The sequence below is a fragment of the Amblyraja radiata genome, chromosome 27, assembly GCF_010909765.2.
Source record: "Amblyraja radiata isolate CabotCenter1 chromosome 27, sAmbRad1.1.pri, whole genome shotgun sequence".
Taxonomy (NCBI): Eukaryota; Metazoa; Chordata; class Chondrichthyes; order Rajiformes; family Rajidae; genus Amblyraja; species Amblyraja radiata.
In genome coordinates this window covers 1,598,298-1,623,471 of record NC_045982.1, presented here as the reverse complement: position 1 = coordinate 1,623,471, position 25,174 = coordinate 1,598,298, and the positions used below count along the sequence as shown (strand labels likewise).

General features: G+C 49.1%; 1 protein-coding gene across 4 annotated transcripts in view; it reads right to left on the bottom strand.

Moving 5' to 3' along the window:
- cd164l2 (CD164 molecule like 2) overlaps positions 1-17,920 on the bottom strand; it is a 28,376-nt gene extending 10,456 nt beyond the window's left edge. For 3 of the 4 annotated variants that reach the window (XM_033044868.1, XM_033044866.1, XM_033044867.1), the window contains exons 1-4: positions 17,883-17,920; positions 16,431-16,537; positions 10,787-10,876; positions 1,410-1,484 (exon numbers count right to left, since the gene is read on the bottom strand). In XM_033044868.1, coding sequence (XP_032900759.1) covers positions 1,410-1,484; positions 10,787-10,876; positions 16,431-16,537; positions 17,883-17,905 — 295 coding nt within the window. In that variant the 5' untranslated portion in view covers positions 17,906-17,920. Of the gene's footprint in view, positions 1-1,409; positions 1,485-10,786; positions 10,877-16,430; positions 16,859-17,882 lie in introns of those variants that run through there. The other variant, XM_033044869.1, reaches the window with a different exon arrangement.
- Positions 17,921-25,174: the final 7,254 nt, after the last annotated feature.

Here is a 25,174-nt window from a genome sequence, read left to right as displayed (position 1 = left end):
GAAACAGGCCCTTCGGCCCACACCGACCAACGTTCACACTAGTTCTATGCTATCCCACTTTCTCACCCACTCCCTGCACACTAGGGGCAATTTACAGAGGGCCGATTGACCGACAAACCCGCACATCTTTGGGACGTGGGAGGAAACCAGGGCACCCGCAGTCACAGGGAGAACGTGCAAACTCCACACAGACAGCACCCGAGGTTGGGATTGAACCGGGGTCTCTGGCGCTGTGAGGCAGCAGCTCTGACCACTAATTGTTATTCAGAGAACTGTGAAGAGGATTTTTGCTGCAGTGTGTAACCAGACACTGCATGTCCATGAGTGGTTGTGGAACCATTAGACCTCAGAGCTATATAGAGGGCTAGACAACATGGATTGGATCTGCCTCCAAAAAAACAGATCCAATGCTTGCCTCAACACTTTGGTCCTTTTAAATAGAAGTTTCCATGTGAATCTAGCCAGGTCGTAGAATCCCCTCTGGCCCACTCACCCACCCACCCTCTACAGATCAGCTCATAGACTGTGGAGTAAATGGTCACAGGGCATTGGCAGAGATGAGCCCAGTTGACTTGCTGCTTGCACTGTGCTACAAAGTTCCACGGTTGCCATAGAGGGAGTACAGAGAAGGTTCACCAGACTGATTCCTGGGATGGCAGGACTTTCATATGAAGAAAGACTGGATAGACTCGGCATGTACTCGCTAGAATTAAGAAGATTGAGGGGGGATCTTATAGAAACTTACAAAATTCTTAAGGGGTTGGACAGGCTAGATGCAGGAAGATTGTTCCCGATGTTGGGGAAGTCCAGGACAAGGGGTCACAGTTTAAGGATAAGGGGGAAATCCTTTAGGACCGAGATGAGAAAAATCTTTTTCACACAGAGGGTGGTGAATCTCTGGAACTCTCTGCCACAGAGGGTAGTTGAGGCCAGTTCATTGGCTATATTTAAGAGGGAGTTAGATGAGGCCCTTGTGGCTAAAGGGATCAGGGGGTATGGAGAGAAGGCAGGTATGGGATACTGAGTTGGATGATCAGCCATGATCATATTGAATGGCGGTGCAGGCTCGAAGGGCCGAATGGCCTACTCCTGCACCTATTGTCTATGTTTCTATGTTTCTTCACTGACATACAGGCCGATGTAAAAACTGTTTTTATCCACGAGTAGTTGCTCTACTCAACAGCAAAAAATCTGTAGCCTCCCTTTGATCTGGTATTTTGTTGGTTCACATGCTTGATCAATGGTGTTTTATCATTAATGTTTTATTATTATTAATGTTTAGTGTTTTCTGAGTCATTAGTAACCGTCACTGTATGTCATGTTGTTACTTGTGGGCGGAGCACCAAGGCAAATTCCTTGTATGTGAATACTTGGCCAATAAACTTACTTACTTAGCGGCGACCTCTTACCTTCACACATCGAGGGCTCGGAGTGGACGGTGCAGTCCGTCAGGTTGTTTTTATCCTTTGCAATGCAAAAAGTTTCTGCCAAAGAGAGGAAACATTATCATTATTCGGGGACGGAGCTTCATTCAGTTACAATGTTTCCCAGCAAAGAAACGCCTCATACGTGCACAAGTTCTAGGAGCAGAATTAGGCCATTCGGCCCATCGAGTCTACTCCGCCATTCAATCGTGGCTGATCTATCTCTCCCTCCTAACCCCATTCCCCTGTCTTCTCCCCATAACCACCGACACCCGTACTAATCAAGAATCTATCTATCTCTGCCTTAAAAATATCCACTGACTTGGCCTCCACAGCCTTCAGTGGCAATGAATTCCACAGATTCACCGCTCTCTTACTAAAGAAATTCCTCCTCATCTCCTTCCTAAAGGAACGTCCTTTAATTCTGAGGCCGTGGCCTCTGGTCCTAGACTCTCTCACTAGTGGAAACATCCTCTCCACATCCACTCTATCCAGGCCTTTCACTATCCATTGCTGGGGAGGGGGGGGGGGGAAAGAGTCATAGTCGTATGACATGAAACTCCCCTCCCCCCCCCTTTACATTCAGTCTGAAGAAGGGTCTCCACCTAAAACGTCACCCATTCCTTCTCTCCAGAGATGCTGCCTGTCCCACTGAGTTACTCCAGCACTCTGTGTCTATCTCCAGTGTAAACCAGCATCTGCAGTTCCTTCCTACACAAAAGGATGGACTGCTTGTCTGGGCAAGCTGCCCGATGGTAACCAAGTGGCAAGACATTAAAAATGAGCACAAAACGAATCATATTTCAGTGGCTTCGTACGAGCGAACAGCAAGTTCAGTTCCAGACACAGACTCGAGCAGTGGAGTACTGACGGATATGGGGCAGAGAAGGGAACAGTCCCTGGCTAAACCACCGCACACTGCATTCAAGCAGCCGAGAGAGTTACGGTTTAAAACAGAATTAAAGTTCGACAATATTCCACATGAACTTGTCACAAATAGTTAACGCTCCCCCTAGAAGAGCAACATTCGTAGCAGTCGCTGGATAATTAAGCCCTTAGGAATGATGTGAATCTGCGATTATGCTCCTGAACAATGGGTTGTCTGTTTACCGACCAGGTTTAGTTTAGTGCATTATTATTGTCTCGTGTACCAAGATACAGAGAAAAGCCTTTTGTTGCGTGCTAACCAGTCAGCAGAAAGACTATACATGATTACAATCGAGCCGTCAACAGTGTACAGATACAGGATGATGGGTAGAATGTTTAGTGCAAGGTGAAGTCCAGGTTAAAGATAGATCAAAGGTCGCCAATGAGGCAGATGGGAGGTCAGGACCACTCCCTAGTTGGTGAGAGGACAGTTCAGTTGCCCTATAACAGCCGGGAAGAAACTGTCCCCAAATCTGGAGGTGTGCGTTTTCACACTTCTGTACCTCTTGCCCGATAGGAGAGGGGAGAAGAGGGAGTGGCCGGGGTGAAAAAGTGACAGGAGTGACAATGGGAAGCCCTCCCATTCCGAATCCGACCTTTCTGTCCTGGGCCTCCTCCATGGCCAGAGTGAGTCCCACCGCAAATTGGAGGAGCTGCACCTCATATTTCGCTTGGGTAGTTTATACCCCAGCGGTATGAACATTGACGACTCTGTTTCAGGTAGTCCTTGCTTTCTCCCTCAATAGACAATAGGTGCAGGAGTAGGCCATTCGGCCCTTCGAGCCAGCACTGCCATTCAATGTGATCATGGCTGATCATCCACAATCAGTACCCCGTTCCTTCCCCTCCCCAGCTCTCCCACAGCCCACTGTCTCCGCCTCTTCCTTTCTTCTTCCCGCTCCCCCCTCCCCCAACATCAGTCTGAAGAAGGGTCTCGACCCAAAACATCACCTATTTCCTTCGCTCCATAGATGCTGCCTCACCCGCTGAGTTTCTCCAGCATTTTTGTCTACCTTCGATTTTTCCAGCATCTGCAGTTCCTTCTTAAACATATCTGAAGTTTAATATCAGTGCCAACTGCAAGATCTCCAAAACAAAAATGGATTAAAAGATCCCTCGACAGAAGGAACTGCAGATGCTGGTTCACAAAACTAAGGCAAAGTGCTGGAGTAACTCAACAGGTCAGGCGGTATCTCTGGAGAACATGGATAGGGGAAGCTTCGGGTCGGGACCCTTCTTCAGACATTGTGGTAGGGAGGGGATGGGGGGGGAGAAATCTGGAAGAGAGGACAGATAAAACCTGGCAAGTGATAGGTGGAAAGCAGCAGGAATCTCAGAGGGGGAGGGGATGAGAGACGGCTCAGGCCTCCTGGAGACGCAAGATCCAAATACCAAGGAGATTTCACAGAAACATAGACAATAGGTGCAGGAGTAGGCCATTCGGCCCTTCGAGCCTGCACCGCCATTCAATATGATCATGGCTGATCATCCAACTCAGTATCCCGTACCTGCCTTCTCGCCATACCCCCTGATCCCTTTAGCCACAAGGGCCACATCTAACTCCCTCTTAAATATAGCCAATGAACTGTGGCCTCAACTACCTTCTGTGGCAGAGAATTCCAGAGATTCACCACTCTCTGTGTGAAAAATGTTTTTCTCATCTCGGTCCTAAAAGATTTCCCCCTTATCCTTAAACTGTGACCCCTTGTTCTGGACTTCCCCAACATCGGGAACAATCTTCCTGCATCTAGCCTGTCCAACCCTTTAAGAATTTTGTAAGTTTCTATAAGATCCCCCCCCCCTCAATCTTCTAAATTCTAGCGAGTACAAGCCGAGTCTATCCAGTCTTTCTTCATATGAAAGTCCTGACATCCCAGGAATCAGTCTGGTGAACCTTCTCTGTACTCCCTCTATGGCAAGAATGTCTTTCAGCTCGCTGATGGGAATTCTGTTAACGGCCTGTCCCATTTCACGACCCCTGCCGAGTTTGCCCGTGACACCTACTCGCAGCATGGTCATCACGAGGTCGTAGGTAGGTCGTAGAAGGCCGTGATGCTAGTCGTAGGTGCTCGAGGCATCAAGTAGGTCGCGACGTTTTTTCTAGACTGATGAAAAATGTCCACGAGTAAAAAAGGTGGTGAATTAGATCGTGGAAGTGGGACAGGCCATTTAGACACCTCTCTCACTGCTCCCCCTCCAAGATCCAAGACAAGCCTCCATATTGTTTTCAGTTTTGATCAGCCGGATTTAGACTTTAGAGAGACAGCGCAGAAACAGACCCTTTGACCACCGAGTCCACGGCAACTAGCGATCACCCCGCACACTAACACTATCCTACACACACTGGGGACAATTTAACAACTTACCGAAGCCAATTCACCTATAGACCTGTACGCCTTTGGAGTGTGGGGTGAAACCGAAGATCTCGGAGAAAACCCACGCTGGTCACGGGGAGAACGTACAAACTCCGTACAGACAGCACCCGTAGTCAGGATCGAACCCAGGTCTCCGGCGCTGTGAGGCACCGACTCTACCCGCTGCACCACCATGTCCTGCTATAGGATGTATGTCATAAAGTTGGATAGAGTGTAGAGAAGATTCACGAGGAGGTTGCCAGGTCTTGAGGTCCTGAGCTACAGGGAGAGGCTGGGCAGTCTAGGACTTTATTCCTTGGAGCGCAGGAAGATGAGGGGGGATCTTATAGAGGTGTACAAAATAATGAGGGAAATAGATAGGGTCTTTTACCCAGAGTAGGAGAGTCCAAAGTCAAAGTCAATGTTATACATCACTTGCAGTGAAATGCTATGTTCCCATTACAAGGGGACATAGGTTTAAGGTGAGAGGAGAAAGATTTAGGGGAGCAAGTTTTCCACTCCGAGGGTGGTGGGTGTATGGATGCCAGAGGCCAGAGGAGGTAGTTGAGGAGCTAATCTAATCAATTACAATTAGACATGGATAGGATAGGTTTAGAGGGATACGGGCCAAATGCAGGCAGTTGGGACTAGTGTGGATGGGGCATGTTGGCCAGCATGGGCAAGTTGGGCCGAAGGGCCCGTTTCCACGCTGTGTGAATGACTCTCTCTCTCTTTGTGACTATTTCAGAAAGCCATCCCTCTAGCTGCCAGCGTTTCCAAGGATACAAGTTTATTTTTAGTCAGACAAGTATCCCACGAAAGCCTGCTCATTGTTCCTCTGCTGTGCTTTAAATTAGTTACTTAGTGACAGTCATGGGATAAGGTGGAGACCAAACCAGCCTGAAGATTCAATGTGTAGGAAGGAACTGCAGATGCTGGTTTCAACCGAAGACGGACACAAAGTGCTGGAGTAACTCAGCGGGAGAGGCAGCATCTCTGGAGAGAAGGAATGGGTGACGCTTCAGGTCGAGACCCTTCTTCAGACTGGTTAGGGATAAGGGAAACGAGAGATAGACGGTGATGTGGAGAGATAAAGAACAATGAATGAAAGATATGGGAAAAAGTAGTGATGATAAAGGAAACAGGACATTGTTAGAAGGTAGAAGGTGGACAAAAATGCTGGAGAAACTCAGCGGGTGCAGCAGCATCTATGGAGCGAAGGAAATAGGTGACGTTTCGGGCCGAAACCCTTCTTCAAGAGAGAGTTAGAAGGTAGTTGAGGAGGTACTCTAATCAACTTTTGTTGGGTGAAAATGAGAAGCTGGTGCCACTTGGGTGTGGGGAGGGATGGAGAGAGAGAGAGGGGGAGAGGGAAGATTAGAAGGCGATGCTGTCAGGAGAAGGTTCGCCAGAATCCTGGTGTTCCTCTATCCCCATTCCAGATACAAGAATCGTTATGGTATATTTAGTTTAGAGATACAGCACAGAAACAGGCCCTTCGGCCCACCGAGCCCGCACTGACCAGCAATCTCCGCACACTAACACTATACCACACACACACACACACTAGGGACAATTTACACTTATACCAAACTAATTAACCAACTTCTTTGGAGTGTGGAAGGAAACCAAAGATCTCGGAGAAAACTCAAACGCTCACGGGGAGAACGTGCAAACTCCGCACAGACAGCACTCGATCGAACCCGGGTCTCTGGCGCTGTGAGGCAGCAACTCTACCGCTGCGCCACCGTGCTGCCCTTCACTAGGGTGAAGTTGTTAGTGTTCGCTACCTCGAAAACAGATTTCAAGTATTGGTTCAATTGTTATGCTATTTCTTTGCCCTCTCTCAGTGGGGGAGGGGGGGGAGTATTGTGTGCAAGTGCATCTTTGCAACTGACAGACAATTTCAGAGAGCCTTAGCAGCAGCAATTGTGGAACTTAATGGAGCCTTTAAGTGACATCAGGTGTTTGATGTCGAGCTCTAATAACATGGGGGAACCTGCCACACAATCGTCAAGACATATTTTTAGATTCATAAGAGATCGTAAAATCACAAGTTTTCAAGAGAGAGTTAGATTTCGCTCTAAGGGGCTAACGGAATCAAGGGATATGGGGAGAAAGCAGGAACGGGGGTACTGATTCTGGATGATCAGCCATGATCATATTGAATGACGGTGCTGGCTCGAAGGGCCAAATGGCCGACTCCTGCACCTATTATCTATGTTTCTATGTGACAGGAGTCGAATTAGGCCATTCGGCCCATCAAGTCTACACCGCCATTCAACCATGGTGATCTATCTCTCCCTCCTAACCCCATTCTCCTGCCTTCTCCCCATAACCTCTGACACCCGTACTAATCAAGAATCTATCTATCTCTGCCTTAAATATACTAACTGACCTTGCCTCCACAGCTGTCTGTGGCAATGAACTCTGCAGATTCACCACCCTCTGACTAAAGAAATTTCTCCTCATCTCCTTCCTAACAGAACGTCCTTTAATTCTGAGGCTGTGCCCTCTAGTCCTAGACTCTCCCACTAGTGGAAACATCCTCTCCACATCCACTCTATCCAGGCCTTTCACTATTCTCTACATTCCCATGAGGTCCCCCCTCATTCTTCTGAACTCCAGCGAGCACAGGCCCAGTGCCGACAAACGCTCGTCAGATTTTTAGATGGGGGAATAATGTTTTGTCAAAGAAAATGCCCGAGACAATATAGTCCATTTCTAGCAAGCGTTGAACGACAGGACTTGTAAACTAATCTCCACCCCCGCACATCAATGTGATGCCTGCCCTTAAATCCCAGAACTGCCTCTTCCAAGCACACGGCAGCAGAAGGACAAGACATAGGCGAGGCCACGTTTGGAGTGTTGTGTTCAGGTTTGGGCACCTTTATATAGGAAAGATGTCATTGAGGTGGAAAAAGTACAGAGATGTTTTACGAGCATGTTGCCAGGGCTCAAAGGCCTGAGCTATAGGGAAGGGTTGGGCAGGCCACAACTTTATTCCTTGAAGCACGGGAGGATGAGGTGCGATCTTATCGAAGGGGGTACTAGAGGGGAATGCCCAGGGTAAAGGAATCCAGAACCAGAGGATGTAGGTTTAAGGTGAGAGGGGAAAGAGTGAATAAAAAACGGAGAAACAGCTGTTTTCACACATAGGATGGTGGGTAGAAACATAGAAACATAGAAAATAGGTGCAGGAGTAGGCCATTCGGCACTTCGAGCCTGCACCGCCATTCAATATGATCATGGCTGATCACCCAACTTAGTATCCTGTACCTGCCTTCTCTCCATACCCCCTGATCCCTTTAGCCGCAAGGGCCACATCTAACTCCCTCTTAAATATAGCCAATGAACTGGCCTCAACTACCTTCTGTGGCAGAGAATTCCAGCGATTCACCACTCTCTGTGTGAAAAATGTTTTTCTCATCTCGGTCCTAAAAGACTTCCCCCTTATCCTTAAACTGTGTGACCCCTTGTTCTGGACTTCCCCAACATCGGGAACAATCTTCCTGCATCTAGCCTGTCCAACCCCTTAAGAATTTTGTAAGTTTCTATAAGATCCCCCCCTCAATCTTCTAAATTCTAGCGAGTACATGCCGAGTCTATCCAGTCTTTCTTCATATGAAAGTCCTGACATCCCAGGAATCAGTCTGGTGAACCTTCTCTGTGCTCCCTCTATGGCAAGAATGTCTTTCTATGTAGGGTGTATGGAATGAGCTGCCAGAGGGGGCTGTTGAGGCAGGGACTCTCGTAATATGTAGTCAGGTACATGGATAGGGCAGGTGTCGAGAGATATGGTCCAAATACCACCGTGCCTTACATTAATACTGTCCTACACACACACACACACTAGAGACAATCTTACATGTATACCCAAGCCAATTAACCTTCAAACCCACACGTCTTTGGAGTGCGGGAGGAAACCGTAGATCTTGGAAAAAACGACACGGTTATGGGGAGAGCGTCCAAACCCTGTACAGACAGCACCCGCAGTCAGGATCGAACTCGGGTCTCTGGCGCTGTGAGGCAGCAACTCTACCGCTGCGCCACCGTTATATGTAATAATGTTCTGCGCTCTCTCTCGGTCTCTCTCATGCACAGGAAAAGAGAAGGGCCAGGATGGAAATGTCAAATGACAGAGACAGTAGACAAAAATGCCGGAGAAACTCAGCGGGTGCAGCAGCATCTATGGAGCGAAGGAAATGGGCAACGTTTCGGGACGAAACCCTTCAGGAAGGAAATAGGTAACGTTTCGGGCCGAAACCCTTTGGGTTTCGGCCCAAAACGTTGCCTATTTCCTTCGCTCCATAGATGCTGCTGCACCCGCCGAGTTTCTCCAGCACTTTTGTCCACCTTCGATTTTCCGGCATCTGCAGTTCCTTCTTAATCACAAATGCCAGAGATTGTCAGCTTCAGGGCCAGGCGATCAAACTTCAAAGGAGATGTGTGGGGCAGATTCTCTCTGTTATCTATTCAGAGGGTGGTGGGTGTCTAGAACGTGCTGCCAGGGGATAAACTAATGGAGTTTAGGAAATAAACAAGTGGATATGCGGGGATTGGAGGGATATGGATCACAAGCAGACAGAGGAGATTAGTTTAACTTGGTGTCGGGGTCAGCATGGACATTGTGGGCTGAAGGGCCTGTTCCTGTGCTGTACTGTTCTATAGTCCAGCGCGCTCTCGTCATTCTGTCCGGATTGAAGGAGGTGCCGGGCCACCAGTTGCCGGATAATCGGTGGTGGTCCTGGATTTGGCTGTGACCAGCACATGTACACTCACTGCCCCAAACTTAAATATGTCAGCATTTCACAGACTCTATCACGCTTCAAGCTGTTAAATAATTAAAGCAGCTTCTCACTTACACGGGCAACTAACACTTGCAGGAAACTCGGGTCAAATGCAGGAAAGAAGAGATTTTAGTTTAGTTGTGACATGTAGACCATTCAGTCCGTGCCGACCAGCGATCGCCCGTTCACACACTAGTTCTATGATATCCCACTTTCCCACCCACTCCCTACACACCAGGGGCCGATTAACTTACAAACCTGCGCGTCTTCGGAATGTGGGAGGAGTCCGGAGCACCCGGAGGAAACCCGCGCGGTCGCGGGGAGAACGTGCAAACTCCGCACTGACAGCGCCCGTAGTCGGGATGGAACCCGGGTCTACGGCGCTGTGAGGCAGCAACTCTACCGCTGCGCCACCGTGCCGCCCCCATCTCGTGTCTGCAGCGGAGACGAGTTCATCTTGGCCTCATGTTCAGTGTGAACATCATGGGCCTGTTCCTGCTCCACGCACTGCAGAACCCAGCCCGGACACCAGGTCAACGTTCCACTTGCTGTAGATCAGTTACATGACTTAAGGGCCTGTCCCACGAGCATGCGACTGCTTGCGGCAAGCGCGACCAAACCGGAAGCGGGGGATGTGCGCGGAGGTCGAGTGAGTGACATGAAGTGCGAGCAAAGTCCGCGGGAAGTTTGCTCGTGACGTACGGCGTCGAGGCGGCTGCGGGCCGGCAGGCCGTTGCCGCGTGGAATTTTTGAACACTGTCAGTTTTTCGGAGCCCCGCGCGATGTCGGGACCAGCTCCGCACAACTCCGCCGATCGAAGTGGGACCGGCCCCGCGAGGCCGTACTGCTCAAGCGACCACGTTAGGTCGCACTTGCCACATGGAGTCGCATGCTGGTGGGACCGGCCCTTCACTAACGAATGAAGTGCTTTGTTATTATGAGCTCCACCTACTACCACCCCATCCATATTATCCCAACCCGACATGTTAGTTGGTACAGCTGCACGCTAGGATTAACATGCTGCAGTGTTGTTGTACACGTTACTCAATACATACTGTTGTACCAGATCCGTGACTATGTGTGATAAACTCAACATGGTGTCAGAAGTGGGATTCGAACCCACGATTCCAATTCCCACCAACATGTGCTGCATTTTAAACTGATGAAGGTGGTGAAGCAACAGGATATTATATAGAGAAGCTAAAAATAAATTGCATTTAAAGAACTTTACTGCAACGGAGCTCCTTAAATCATCGCTCCTATGGCATTGAGCAAGGTACAAGGTACTTACCCGACTCACAATGCACCCACACACAGTCTGTCAGGTTCAGTGAAGCATCACCTGTGGTGCAGCGGTCACAGGTCTCCAATTCTGCACATTCTACAAGGACAGAGAGAGAAAGAATGTAACAGACAACAAGCCAACCCGTTTCCTTTATCATTGTTGCTTTTTTGCATATCTTTCATTCATTGAATGGCACGGTGGCGCAGCAGTGGAGTTGCTACCTTACAGCGCTTGCAGCACCAATATATCCACTGGCGGCCTCCGCTGCCTTCTGTGGCAAAGAATTCACAGATTCACCACCCCCTCATTAAAGAACTTTCTCCTCATCTCCTTCCTAAAAGAATGTCCTTTAATTCTGAGGCTGTGACCTCTAGTCCTAGACTCTCCCACCAGTGGAAACATCCTCTCCACATCCACTCTATCCGGGCCTTTCAGAATTCTGTACGTTTCAATGAGGTTTCCCCCTCCTCATTCTTCTAAACTCCAGCGAGCACAGGCCCAGTGCTGACAAACGCTCATCATAGGTTAACCCACTCATTCCTGGGATCGTTCTTGTAAACCTCCTCTGGACCCTCTCCAGACACAGCACATCCTTCCTCAGATATTGGGCCAAAAATTCCTCAAATTGTCTGACATGTGCCAAACATGATGTCAATAGACAATAGACAATAGGTACAGGAGTAGGCCATTTGGCCCTTCGAGCCAGCACCGCCATTCAATGTGATCATCCCCAATCAGTACCCCGTTCCTGCCTTCTCCCCATATCCCCTGACTCCGCTATTTTCAAGAGCCCTATCTAGCTCTCTCTTGAAAGCATCCAGAGAACCTGCCTCCACCGCCCTCCATGCCAAGACCAACTCTTCAACTATATTTTATTGTCACGTGTATCGAGGTACAGTGAAATGCTTCGTTTTGCTACAACGTGGTAAACTCATACTGTGCACCTCACCGAAAGACGGCACCCAACCAGCCGACTATTTGCGGCTAGCCACGGAAACACGTCTACAAACTCGTATTACAATCGCTCCACACTCTTAAATCCCTACTCCTACAGCAACATTTCCTACTCCCAGACTATCCTTGATTGGACTTTGCTGGCTTTACCTTGCACTAAACCTGCAGTTGTACCGAGCCCTAGTGAGACCACACCTGGAGTATTGTGTACAGTTTTGGTCCCCTAATTCAAGGAAGGACATTCTTGCTATTGAGGGAGTGCAGCGTAGGTTTACAAGGTTAATTCCCGGGATGGCGGGACTGTCATATGCTGAGAGAATGGAGCAGCTGGGCTTGTACACTCTGGAGTTTAGAAGGATGAGAGGGTATCTCATTGAAACATATAAGATTGTTAAGGGCTCGGACACGCTAGAGGCAGGAAACATGTTCCCGATGTTGGGGGAGTCCAGAACCAGGGGCCACACACAGTTTAAGAATAAGGAGTAAGCCATTTAGAACGGAGACGAGGAAACACTTTTTCCTCAAGGAGAGAGGTGAGTCTGTGGAATTCTCTGCCTCAGAGGGCGGTGGAGGCCGGTTCTCTGGATGCTTTCAAGAGAGAGCTGGATAGGGCTCTTAAAGATAGCGGAGTCAGGGGATATGGGGAGAAGGCAGGAACAGGGTACTGATTGGGGACGATCAGCCATGATCACGTTGAATGGCGGTGCTGGCTCGAAGGGCCGAATGGCCTACCCCTGCACCTATTGTCTATTGTCTAAACCTTATTCCCTTATCATGGATCTGTACACTGTAAATGGATCGATTGTAATGAAGTGTTGCCTTATCGCTGACTGGTTAGCAAGCAACAAATGCTTTTCACTGTACCTCGGTACATGTGACAATAAACTGAACCACTGCCACGACCGAGGCAGCACACAAGTGTCGCCACGTTTCTGGTGTCGGCAAAGTTCATCCAACCATCCTTATCGGCCTGCACCTAATGCATAGCACCAACGTTTGGGACAGTGTTACCGGAGTCAGGCACAAAAGTAGGTCAACAAACAGGCTGCACTGTCAGAGATGCTGCTGCCGATGGAATGGGATGTTAAACAGAGGCATACAGCAAGTTATAAAAAGATTCCAATCCATTATATAAAGAACAGGCAGCGTTTCCCTGGTGTTCTGGCCAACATTCTCCATCCCCTGCGGCTAACGTCCATCCATAGTTTCAGCCCTAGAGTCATACAGCGTGGAAACAGGCCCTTCAGCCCAACATGTAGTCAATGCCTACTATGTTCTGTTGTGCTGAAGCAAAGCAAGAATTTCATTGTCCTATCAGGGACACATGACAATAAACTCACATGAACTTGAACATGCTCCATCTATACTAGTCCCACCTGCCTGCGTTTGGCCCATATCCCTCTAAACCTCTCCTGTCCAAATGTTTCTTAACCATTGTAATATTACCTACAGATGGCACAATGGGCTAAGTGTTCGGCTGGCAACCGGAAGGTAGCCGGTTCGAATCCCGCTTGGAGTGCATACTGTCGTTGTGTCCTTGGGCAAGACACTTCACCCACCTTTGCCTGTGTGTGAATGTGTGTGAGTGATTGGTGGTGGTCGGAGGGGCTGTAGGCGCAGATTGGCAGCCACGCTTCCGTCAGTCTGCCCCAGGGCAGCTGTGGCTACAGAAGTAGCTTACCACCACCGAGTGTGACTGAGGAGTGAAAGAATAATGCGATGTAAAGCGCCTTGAGTATTAGAAAGGCGCTATATAAATCCCATCCATTATTATTATCTCAACTACCCACCCTGGCAGCTTGTTCCATACACCCACCACCATCTGTGTGAAAAGGTTACCCCTCGAGTTTCCCGCTTCACCTTAAACCTATGTCCTCTGGTTCTCGATTCACCAACTCTGGGCAAGAGGCTCTGTGCGTCTACCCGATCTACATCATGATTTTTATCAAGGTAGCCCATTAGCTGCCAGGCCTCCAATAACCTCCGAGAAGGCGTAAAGGTACAAATGTCTTCGTTAAATCCAGATGATTAAAAAAAACAGAACAACAACACTGCTAAAACAGATAGGTTTAAGAAGGAACTGCAGATGCTGGAAAATCGAAGGTAGACAAAAGTGCCAGAGAAACTCAGCGGGTGCAGCAGCACCTATGGAGCGAAGGAAATAGGCAACGTTTCGGGACGAAACCCAAAGGGTTTCGGCCCGAAACTTTACCTATTTCCTTCCTGAAGGGTTTCGTCCCGTAACGTTGCCTATTCCCTTCGCTCCATAGATGCTGCAACAGAAATGCTGGGCTCACAGTGACCATTAGCTTGCTTTGGTAGTTGCATTAATTTCAATGGAATTTACACCCCAGAGGTATCAACATTGGCTTCTCCAATTTCAGGTAGTCCCTGCTTTCTCCCTCCTTCCCCTCCCATTCCCAGCTCTCCCACAACCCACTGTCTCCACCTCTTCCTTTCTTCTGGGCTTAAAATGAGGAGGGGGGGGGAAGATTTAATAGGAATTTGAGGGGTAACATATTCACACAAAGGGTGGTGGGGGGATGGAATGAGCTGCCGGAGGAGTTAGTTGAGGCAGGGACTATCATAACATTTAAGAAACATCTAGATAGGTACATGGATAGGACAGGTTTAGAGGGATCTGGGCCAATTGCGGGCCAGTGTAGATGGGACATGTTGGCCGGTGTGGGCAAATTGGGCCGAAGGGCCTGTTTCCACACTGTATGACTCTCTATGACTATCTGTGGGGTTGCTTTATAAGAGTCCAGTTGCTGCCACCACCACCACAACATTCTTTCTTGCAGAAGCATTACAGGCCGGTAAACACAATAACATCATAGTAATACGTTCAATAAATTAATAACTCAATACCAATGCAAACCCCCTGAAGTCCTTGGTAATATCACAGCTGAGGTTAGTGTTGTGTAGAGATCATGGGCCTGATGGTTCTTCAGGCCCCTTCAGGCCGATGGTAAGGGTGAGATGAGAGCGTGGCCAAGGGTAGTGTGGGTCTCTGATGATGCTGGCTGCCTTTTTGAGGCAGAGACTCCTGTAGATCCCTTCGATCTTCAAATATTAAACTCTTTCAGTTGGAACAGACCAATTGGGGGGTGAATCAGTGGAATTCATTGCCACAGACGGCGGTGGAGGCCAAGTCAATGGATATTGTTAAAGCAGAGTTTGATTAGTGCGGGTGTCACAGGGTTTGGAGAGAAGGCAGGAGAATTGGGGTTGAGAGGGAAAGATAGATCGGCCATGATTGAATGGTGGAGTAGACATGATGGGCCGAATGGCCTAATTCTTCTCCTATGAGTTGGGATATCACAAGACAGAAAGTGCTGGAGTAACTCAGCGGGTCAGGCAGCATCTGTGGAGAACTTGGATAGGTGACGTTTCACAGAGTGCTGGAGTAACTCAGCGGGTGCAGCAGCATCTATGGAGCTAAGGAAATAGGCAACGTTTCGGGCCGAAACCCTTCCGGGTTTCAGCCCGAAACGCTGCCTATTTCCAGAAGGGTTTCGGCCCGAAACGTTGCCTATTTCCTTAGCTCCACAGATGCTGCTGCACCATAACTCAGCGGGTCAGGCAGCATCTGTGGAGAACATGGATAGGTGACGTTTCACAGAGTGCTGGAGTAACTCAGCGGGTCAGGCAGCATCTGTGGGGAACATGGATAGGTGACGTTTCACAGAGTGCTGGAGTAACTCAGCGGGTCAGGCAGCATCTGTGGAGAACATGGATAGGTGACGTATTGGATCGGGACCCTTCTTCAGACTGATTGTAAGGGAGGGGGTGGGAGGAGGGAAAGAAAACTGGAAGAGAGGAGGGGCAGGACTATGCCCAGCTGGTAAACACATCCACACAGGGTTATTTGATAGGCAGATAGTCAGACAAAGGCCAGAGATAAAGAGGGGAGGTGTTAGCAGAATGCCAGGTCCCCATTTTCTTTAATAAATTATACATTATGTTTATTGATTGAGGAGCTAAAATACATAGGCCAATGAATGGGTGAAACTTGATTAGTGCGGGTGTCAGGGGTTATGGGGAGAAGGCAGGAGAATTGGGTTGGGAGGGAGAGATAGATCAGCCATGATTGAATGGCAGAGTAGACTTGATGGGCCGAAGGGCCTAATTCTGCTCCTATCACTTGTGACCGTGTGTGGCCGGGCAGTCACGGGATTAGATTAATGCTTCATACCACGGGATGATGTGTGTCGGGAAGGAACTGCAGGCGCTGGTTTACACCGAAGATAAGACACAAAGTGCTGGAGTAACTCAGCGGGACAGGCAGCGTCTCGGGAGAGAAGGAATGGGTGACGTCTCGGGTCGAGACCCTTCTTCAGACTGAGTCAGGGGAGAGTGAGACACAGAGATATGGAAGGGCGAGGTGTGAAAACCACAGATCAAAGGGGACGAATATCAAGGAAAATTGGCTTCGGTTTAAAAAAAGTGTAAATTGTCCCGTGTGTGTGTGTGTAGAGGATAGTGTTAGTGTGCGGGGGTCGCTGGTCGGCGCGGACTCGGTGGGCCGAAGGGCCTGTTTCCGCGCTGTATCTCTAAACTAATGTTGTCGCCATCATAGCAAAAGTTGGTTTTCAGGTGCAGATGGTGGCTGCTGAGACCCGAGATACTTCGACTTGGCGAAGAGTAGCGGGACCCGGCCGCAACCACAAGACCAGACTCATCCAATACTGACCTGCCGGCTCTTCCCCGGACACTCGAGACAGCAGCAGCGCCAGATAAAGTCCCAGCCACGACCCAAGGCTCCTCATGTTCATCTCTCCGCTCCTCTCCTCGCTGCGGCTTCAAGAGGATTATTTTTTTGTTTTTAAATAAAAAAATAAAAACGGTATAGAGGAGGATAAAGTGTGAGGTTTGGAGGAGAGGAGGGGAGGAGGGAGGGGGCCGGCCGGTAGACTGGGGAATGAAGCCGGCGGCGTTGGAGGGAGAGAGGTTGATGTGAAAGCTAGTCCCAATATAAAAGGCAGCTCACTGCCGGCGCCGTCACCAGCAGCGGGTCGTGTTTCACCGGTGATGATGCTCGCCTCAACACCCTAACGACCAAATCCCCAGACAGACACACTCACTCACACAACCCCTTCTGCTCTGCAGACAACACAAACAACCCGCCTGCCCTCTGTTAAACAGGAGATACGACACAACATGTGTGTTAGGGGAGGGAACGGCAATTCTGTGGAGGCAGGTTCTCTGGATGCTTTCAAGAGAGAGCTAGATAGGGCTCTTAAAGATAGCGGAGTCAGGGGATATGGGGAGAAGGCAGGAACGGGGGACTGATTGGGGATGATCAGCCATGATCACATTGAATGGCGGTGCTGGCTGGAAGGGCCAAATGGCCTCTACTCCTGCACCTATTGTCTATTGCAAGATGCTGGTTTACACAAAGTGCTGGAGTAACTCAGCGGGACAGGCCGCTTCTCTGGAGAGAAGGAATGGGTCGAGACCCTTCTTCAGACTTGTCCTGAAACGCCATCCATCCCTTCTCTCCAGAGACGCCGCCTGTCCCGCTGAGTTACTCCAGCACTTTGTGTTTTGTGTCTGTCTTCGGCGTCATGAGTGATAGGAGCGGAATTAGGCCATTCGGCCCATCCAGTCTACTCCACCATTCAATCGCGGCTGATCTATCTCTCCCTCTCAACTCCATTCTCCTGCCTTCTCCCCATAACCCCTGACACCCGTACTAATCTAAATGTACTAATCAAGAGAAGGCATCTGCAGTTCCTTCCTAAACTCGGCTAAAATCAGGCAGAATCAGTCAGTCTTTAACAGCATTAAATCTCCTCCCCTCCCCTAACCTACCCTCCCGAGCAACAGGGTGTCTGGAGAAGGGTCTCGACCCGAAACGTCACCCATTCCTTCTCTCTAGAGATGCTGCCTGTCCCGCTGAGTTACTCCAGCACTTTGTATCTAGCCTCGGTGTAAACCAGCACCTGCAGTTCCTTCGTACAACAACACGGCGCTGCGCCAGACATTGACCGAGAGGAGCGGCGGCGACTCACTTCAATTGGGACGCGGGGGTTGAGCGGCGAGAGATTGTGCGGCCCTTGTTTTGTCAACGGACCTGAACGCGTTCTCAAGATGTTTAACCCTTTGGGCTCTGGAGCGGGCTGGAGTATCGAGGAACACTCACCTACAGACAGATGCTGCCTGCATTTTGTGTCTGTCCTCGCAGTGAGGTCAACGCAGGAGGGGGCGCAACACTAAACACTGACCTGTTTCCCCCTCTCTCCCCCACCCCCCTCTCTCTCCCCCCCCTCTTCCCCCCCCTTTCTCTCCTCCCCCCTCTCCCCCCCCCCCTCTCCTCCCCCCCTCTCCCCCCCCCCTTTCTCTCCCCCCCCTTTCTCTCCCCCCCCTTTCTCTCCCCCCCCCTCCCTCCCCCTCTCTCCCCCCCCCTCTCTCCCCCCCACCCACCTCTCTCCCCTCCCTCCCCCTATCTCCCCCCCCCTCTCTCTCCCCCACCCCTCTCTCCCCACCGCGCCCTCTCTCTCTCCCCCCTTTCTCAAAGGCCAAATAGCTGTGAAATGATGATTTCATATTCCGCTTGCCCCCCATGAAAGAACAATAAACAAGGGCACTGGACGTCAACATGACAAAGCAGCAAATGAGGATTTCATTAACTCCACATTTTCCCCGCAGAATTGATTTCATTTTTTTCCATAAAAGATCGCAATATAATAAAATCTAATAGCTCGGAGCAGTCGTTTCAACAACAGACACCGACAAGGTTGATCCATGTGGAAGCATAAACGGCTTGGAAATGTATTCCTTAGAGTGGAACATTTAGAAATCAAAACACCATCTGCATTTCTGATTCTCAGGATTACATTTAGATATTTTACAAAGCACCTGCGCTTGTAACACGTGAATGGAAGTATATAATACCAGGAGAGACATAGATAGGGTAGACATGCAGAGGCTTTAATCCCAGGGCGGTAATGTCAAAGGCACAGCGGTAGACAATAATCAATAGGTGCAGGAGTAGGCCATTCGGCCCTTCGAGCCAGCACTGCCATTCAATGTGATCATGGCTGATCATCCCCAATCAGTACCCCGTTCCTGCCTTCTCCCCATATCCCCTGACTCCGCTATTTTTAAGAGCCCTATCTAGCTCTCTCTTGAAAGCATCCAGAGAACCGGCCTCCACCGCCCTCTGAGGCAGAGAATTCCACAGACTCACCACTCTCTGTGAGAAAAAGTGTTTCCTTGTCTCCGTTCTAAATGACTTACTCCTTATTCTTAAACTATGGCCCCTGGTTCTGGACTCCCCCAACACTGGGAACATGTTTCCTGCCTCTAGTGTGTCCAAGCCCTTAACAATCTTATACGTTTCAATGAGATATCCTCTCATCCTTCTAAACTCCAGAGTGTACAAGCCCAGCTGCTCCATTCTCTCAGAGTCCATTCTCTTAGAGTTGCTGCTTCACAGCGCCAGAGACCCGAGTTCGATCCCAACAACGGGTGCTGTCTGTACGGAGTTTGCACATTCTCCCCGTGACCCGCGTGGGTTTTCTCTGAGATCTTCGGTTTCCTCCCACACTCCACAGACGCGCGGGTTTGTAGGTTAATTGGTTTTCGGTAAAATTGTAAGTTGTCCCTAGTGTGTGTGTGTGTGTGTCGGATAGTGTTAGTGCGCGGGGATAGCTGGCCGGCGCCGACTCGGTGGGCCGAATGGCCTGTTTCCACGCTGTATCTCCAAACAAACTAGCTTTAAGGTGAGAGGGGCAGTTTAGTGAGGATGAGCGGGGCAAGTTTTTGGGACCGAGTATGGTGAATGCCTGGAACACGCTGCCAAAAGTGATGTTGTCCTCGCCGACCAGCGATCACCCCGCACACTCGCACTATTCCACACGCTAGGCACCATTTATACATTTTGTTTAACCAAAGCGAATTAACCTACAAACCTGCGTAGGAAGGAACTGCGGATATTGGTTTAAACCGAAGATAAACACAAAATGCTGGAGTAACTCGGTGGGACAGACAGCATCTCTGGTGGGAAGGAATGGGAGACCCTTCCTCAGACTGGTTGGGGTCTCGACCTGAAACATCACTCATTCCCTCTCTCCAGAGATGTTGCCTGTCCCATCAGACAATAGATAATAGGTGCAGGAGTAGGCCATTAGGTCCTTCCAGCCAGCACCGCCAGTTACTCCAGCACTCTGTGAAACGTCACCTATCCATGTTCTCCACAGATGCTGCCTGACCCACTGAGTTACTCCAGCACTCTGTGAAACGTCACCTATCCATGTTCTCCACAGATGCTGCCTGACCCGCTGAGTTACTCCAGCACTCTGTGAAACGTCACCTGTCCATGTTCTCCACAGATGCTGCCTGACCCGCTGAGTTACTCCAGCACTCTGTGCCGATCTGCAGTTCCTTCCTCCACACTAGAAATGAGTAACCGTTGGAAGAGGTGAAGGGAAGGGGCCAATGTGGACTGTGTGTGCTGTTTCCCACCAGGCTGCCAGCACCGTGAGGTACGTCTACAAAATGCCAGGCATTCGGAGAGTTTCATTGACGCTCAACTTCATTATGCGAGTGACACCATGGAAACCAGCGCAAAGATCAGCTTTCACTCGTGAGAGCTCTCTCTTGCTTCGGTTCTAGATGGCATGTTGAGCGCTGGGTCAACGCTGTCAGTTCACTCCAGAGGTGTGAGGACTTGTGGACATGATTGTGCATCGACTGGATGGATTTAAGAGAGAGTTAGATAGAGCTCTAGGGGCTAGTGGAGTCGGGGGATATGGGGAGAAGGCAGGAACGGGTTATTGATAGGGGACGATCAGCCATGATCACAATGAATGGCGGTGCTGGCTCGAAGGGCCGAATGGCCTCCTCCTGCACCTATTTTCTATGTTTCTATGTTTCTAACTCATGAGAGGAATAGATCCTGTAGATGCAGAGAATCTCTTGCCCAGAGTAGGGGAATCGAGGACGAGAGGACATAGATTCAAGGTGAAGGGGAAAGGTTTAATAGGAATCTGAAAGGGAACCTTTTTTACACCTTTTGGTGGGTGTAAGGAGATAGTTGAGTCTGGGACTATCCCAACATTTAAGGAACAGTTAGACAGGTACGTGCAGGAAAAATGTTCCCGATGATGGGGGAGTCCAGAACCAGGGGTTACAGTTTAAGAATAACAGGTAGGCCATTTAGGACTGAGATGAGGAAAATACACAGAAGGCAGTGGAGGCCAATTGACTGGATGTTTTCAAGAGAGAGTTAGATAGAGCTCTTTAGGGCTAACGGAACCAAGGGATATGGGGAGAAAGCAGGAACGGGGTACTGATTTGGGACGATCAGCCATGATCATATTGAATGACGGTGCTGGCTTAAAGGGCCGAATGGCCTCCTCCTGCTCCTATCCTCTATGTTTCCATGCTTCCATGACCAAGATGTTCCATTTCAAGAAGGAGCAGCAAGAAACGTCTTTCATCCTTTTTCTCCAGAGATGCTGCCTGACCCACACGGTCTCAGGGAGAACGTGCAAACTCCACACAGACAGCAACCACAGGCAGAATCGAACCGGGGTCTCTACTGCTGCGCCACGGTGCCCCACTAAAGTTGAAAGCATCTGAATGTTTTGATAATCTGGAACGCAGCACAACCCTAACCACAACCTTACCTCAGTCACCTTCTGCTAGGGACCTAGTTGCAGTTGTGCTACATTCTCTGGTTTACACTATAATGGCCTGGTTATCTTTTAAATATATTAATTTATGCTGTTAATGTTGTGTGTGTGTGTGTGTGTGTTATTGCGTGAATGGGTCGGTGAAGCTGCAACAAATAAGAATCGAATGGTTTTCTTCCACCTATACCCCTCCTTTACATTTCACTCCTCCTCCGCTCCCCTCCTCCAACACCCTTTCATCTCCTTTCCACCTCCAGCCTCTACCAATCACCCCCCCCCCCACCTGTATCCACCCATCACCTGTAGAAACCAGGAACTGCAGATGCTGGTTTGTACCGAAGATAGACCCAAAGTGCTGGAGTAACTCAGCAGGTCAGGCAGCACCTCTGGAGAAAAAGGAAGGGTGACGTTTCAGATCCAGTCTCAAGAAGGGTCTCGACCCGAAACATCACCCATTCTTTCTCTCCAAAGGTGCTGCCTGTCCCGCTGAGTTACTCCAGCATTCTGGTCTCTCTTGCCACGTGACTTGATCTTAGACCCTTCCTTATTGAGTCCAGCATTTGGTGGTGGTGCTGGCTCGAAGGGCCGAATGGCCTACTCATGCACCTATTTTTGTTTTTATGTGTCCAGGCTTTGTCCAGACTCTTCCCACCTCTTTTCCAAGCTTTCTTCCCCCCTGCGCTACATCAGTCTGAAGAGAAGTCCCAATCGGAAACGTTGTCTGTCCATTCCCCTCCACAGATGCTGCCTGACCCGCTGAGTTCTTCCAGCACTTTGTGTTTCACACCTGGCAATGAAACACTCTTGGCTCTTGTTCATCCTGTGTGACACCGCCACCTGCTGCTAGTTTTGAAGCGAGCAGTTTAACAACATAATCCTGCAGACTAGGCATTAAAGGATGTTTCATTTAGGAAGGAGATGAGGAGAAATGTCTTCAGTCAAGGGGATTCAAGATTCAAGAGAGTTTTTGTCATGTGTCCCTGATAGGACAATGAAATTCTTGCTATCAGGTGAACCTGTGGAATTCATTGCCACAGATGGCTGTGGAGGCCAAGTCAGTGGTTATTTTTAAGACAGAGATAGAGAGGTTCTTGATTAGTGCGGGTGTCAGGGGTTATGGGGAGAAGGCAGGAGCATGGAGTTGGGAGGGAGAGATAGATCAGCTATGATTGAATGGCGGAGTAGACTTGATGGGCCGAATGGGTTTCGGCCCGAAACGTTGCCTATATTCGCTCCATAGATGCTGCTGCGCCCGCTGAGTTTCTCCAGCATTTTTGTGTACCTTCGATTTGCCAGCATCTGCAGTTCCTTCTTAAACAAGTTGATAATGATATTGATCTGACATATTTCAGCTCTTTGGAGAAGGGATATTTCTTATTGAATCTTTTCCCTGATGCTTCAGGTTCAGCAGAAACTTCAGTTTGGTGAGGTTCATGCAGGGAAGGCGCTCAGCGGTAGAGTTGCTGCCTCACAGCGCCAGAGACCCGGGTTCCATCCTAACTACGGGTGCTGTCTGTATGGAGTTTGTACGTTCTCCCCGTGACCTGCGTGGGTTTTCTCCGGGCGCTCCGGTTTCCTCCCACACTCGAAAGACGTACAAGTTTGTAAGTGAATTGGCTTGGTAGAAATTTAAAAAAATTGCCCCTAGTGTGTGTGTAGGATAGTGCTAGTGTGCGGGGATCGCTGGTTGGTGCGGACTCAGTGGGCCGAAGGGCCTGTTACTGTGCTGCATCTCGAAACTAAACTAAACTAATCTATCTTCAGTCTGAAGGTAGACAAAAGTGCTGGAGAAACTCAGCGGGTGCAGCAGCATCTATGGAGCGAAGGAAATAGGCAACGTTGCCTATTTCCTAAAGGGTTTTGGCCCGAAACGTTGCCTATTTCCTTCGCTCCATAGATGCTGCTGCACCCGCTGAGTTTCTCCAGCATTTTTGTCTACCTTAAACTAATCTATCATCTTGAATTGACAAAGTGTGAATGCCACCGTGCAAACATTTAATAAATTAACGTATAATGTGCCTCTCTGAGACTTCAATGTTGGATTAACATTGTAGACAACCATCTTGTTAAGCATTCACAGATGCGCTACAATGCTGAGAACTATATTCTACACTCTGCATCTTCCCCTTTCACTCTACATGGAGTGGTGACGTTTCAGGTCAGGACCCTTATTCAGACCCTTGCGTCTGAATGCATTATCTCAAGTCTGAGGAAGGCTGCCAACCCAAAACGTCACCTCTCCATGTTCTCCAGAGTTGCCGCCTATACCAGAGTTACACCGGCACTTTGTGTCTTTTTTTGTAAACCAGCATCTGCAGTTCCTTGTTTCTACTATTGTACTTGAGTTTGGCATGATGGTATTCATGCACAGTTTGATTTAGAGTCATAGAATCACAGAGTGATACAGTGTGGAAACAGGCCCTTCGGCCCAACTTGCCCACACCGGCCAACATGTCCCAGCTACACTAGTCCCACCTACCTGCGTTTGGCCCATATCCCTCCAAACCTGTCCTATCCATGTATCTGTCTAACTGTTTCTTAAACGTTGGGATAGTCCCAGCCTCAACTACCTCCTCTGGCAGCTTGTTCCATACACCCACCACCATATGTGTGAAAAAGTTACCCCTCACATTCCTATTAAACTTTTCCCCTTCACCTTAAACCTATGTCCTCTGGTCCTCGATTCCCCTACTCTGGGCAAGAGACTCTGTGCGTCTACCCGATCTATTCCTCTCATGATTTTGTATACCTCTGTAAGATCACCCCTCATCCTCCTGCGCTCCAGGGAATAGAGACCCAGCCTTGCTCTAAACATTATTCCCTTATCATGTATCTGTACACTGTAAATGGCTCAATTGTATTGTCTTTCCGCTGACTGGTTAGCACGCAACAAAAGCTTTTCACTGTACCTCGGTACACGTGACAATAAACTAAACCGAACTGAGCTGGTTCTATGATATAATTACCAATATTCATGCTGGGCTTTGGAAATATTGGAAATAAGGGGAAAAAATCATTGCATCTTGAAAATTTCAGCCCTGCTTGTAACAAATCTTTAATTGTCATTTGTTATATTTGATGTTTTAAAGACTTAGATGATGTGTAATAAGTATACAGAGGGATAAGTTCTTGGTTCCTCCTGCATGGGGCAGTGTTAGCACCGAGTCACTGTCGAATGTGACTGATTGTGGACTGCAGGTGTTGCCATGACAACATTCATGATAACTTCATTTCCCAATTCAGTATCAGGCCCATCGTCTAAACATCAGAGAGTCATAGAGTGATACAGCATGGAAACAGGCCCTTCGGCCCAACTTGCCCATACTGGCCAACATGTCCCATCTACACTAGTCTCACCTGCCTGCGCTTGGTCCATATCCCTCCAAACCTGTCCTATCCATGTACCTGTATAACTGTTTCTTAAAAGTTGGGTTTCGTCCCAGCCTCAACTATCTCCTCCAGCCCCTCGTTCCACACACCCACCACCCTTTGTGTGAACAAGTTACCCCTCAGATTCCTATTAAATCTTTTCCCCTTCACCTTAAACCTATGTCCCCTGGTCCTCGATTCCCCTACTCTGGGCAAGAGACTCTGTGCATCTACCCGATCTATTCCTCCCATGATTTTAGACCTCTACAAGATCAACCCTCATCCTCTTGAACTCCAAGGAGACCCAGCCTATTCAACCTCTCCCTGTAGCTCACACCCTCTATTCCTGGCAACATCCTTGTCAACACACCATAAGTGTGAGGCACAAGAGAGTGCAGATGCTGGAATCCCCAGCAACAAACAGCTG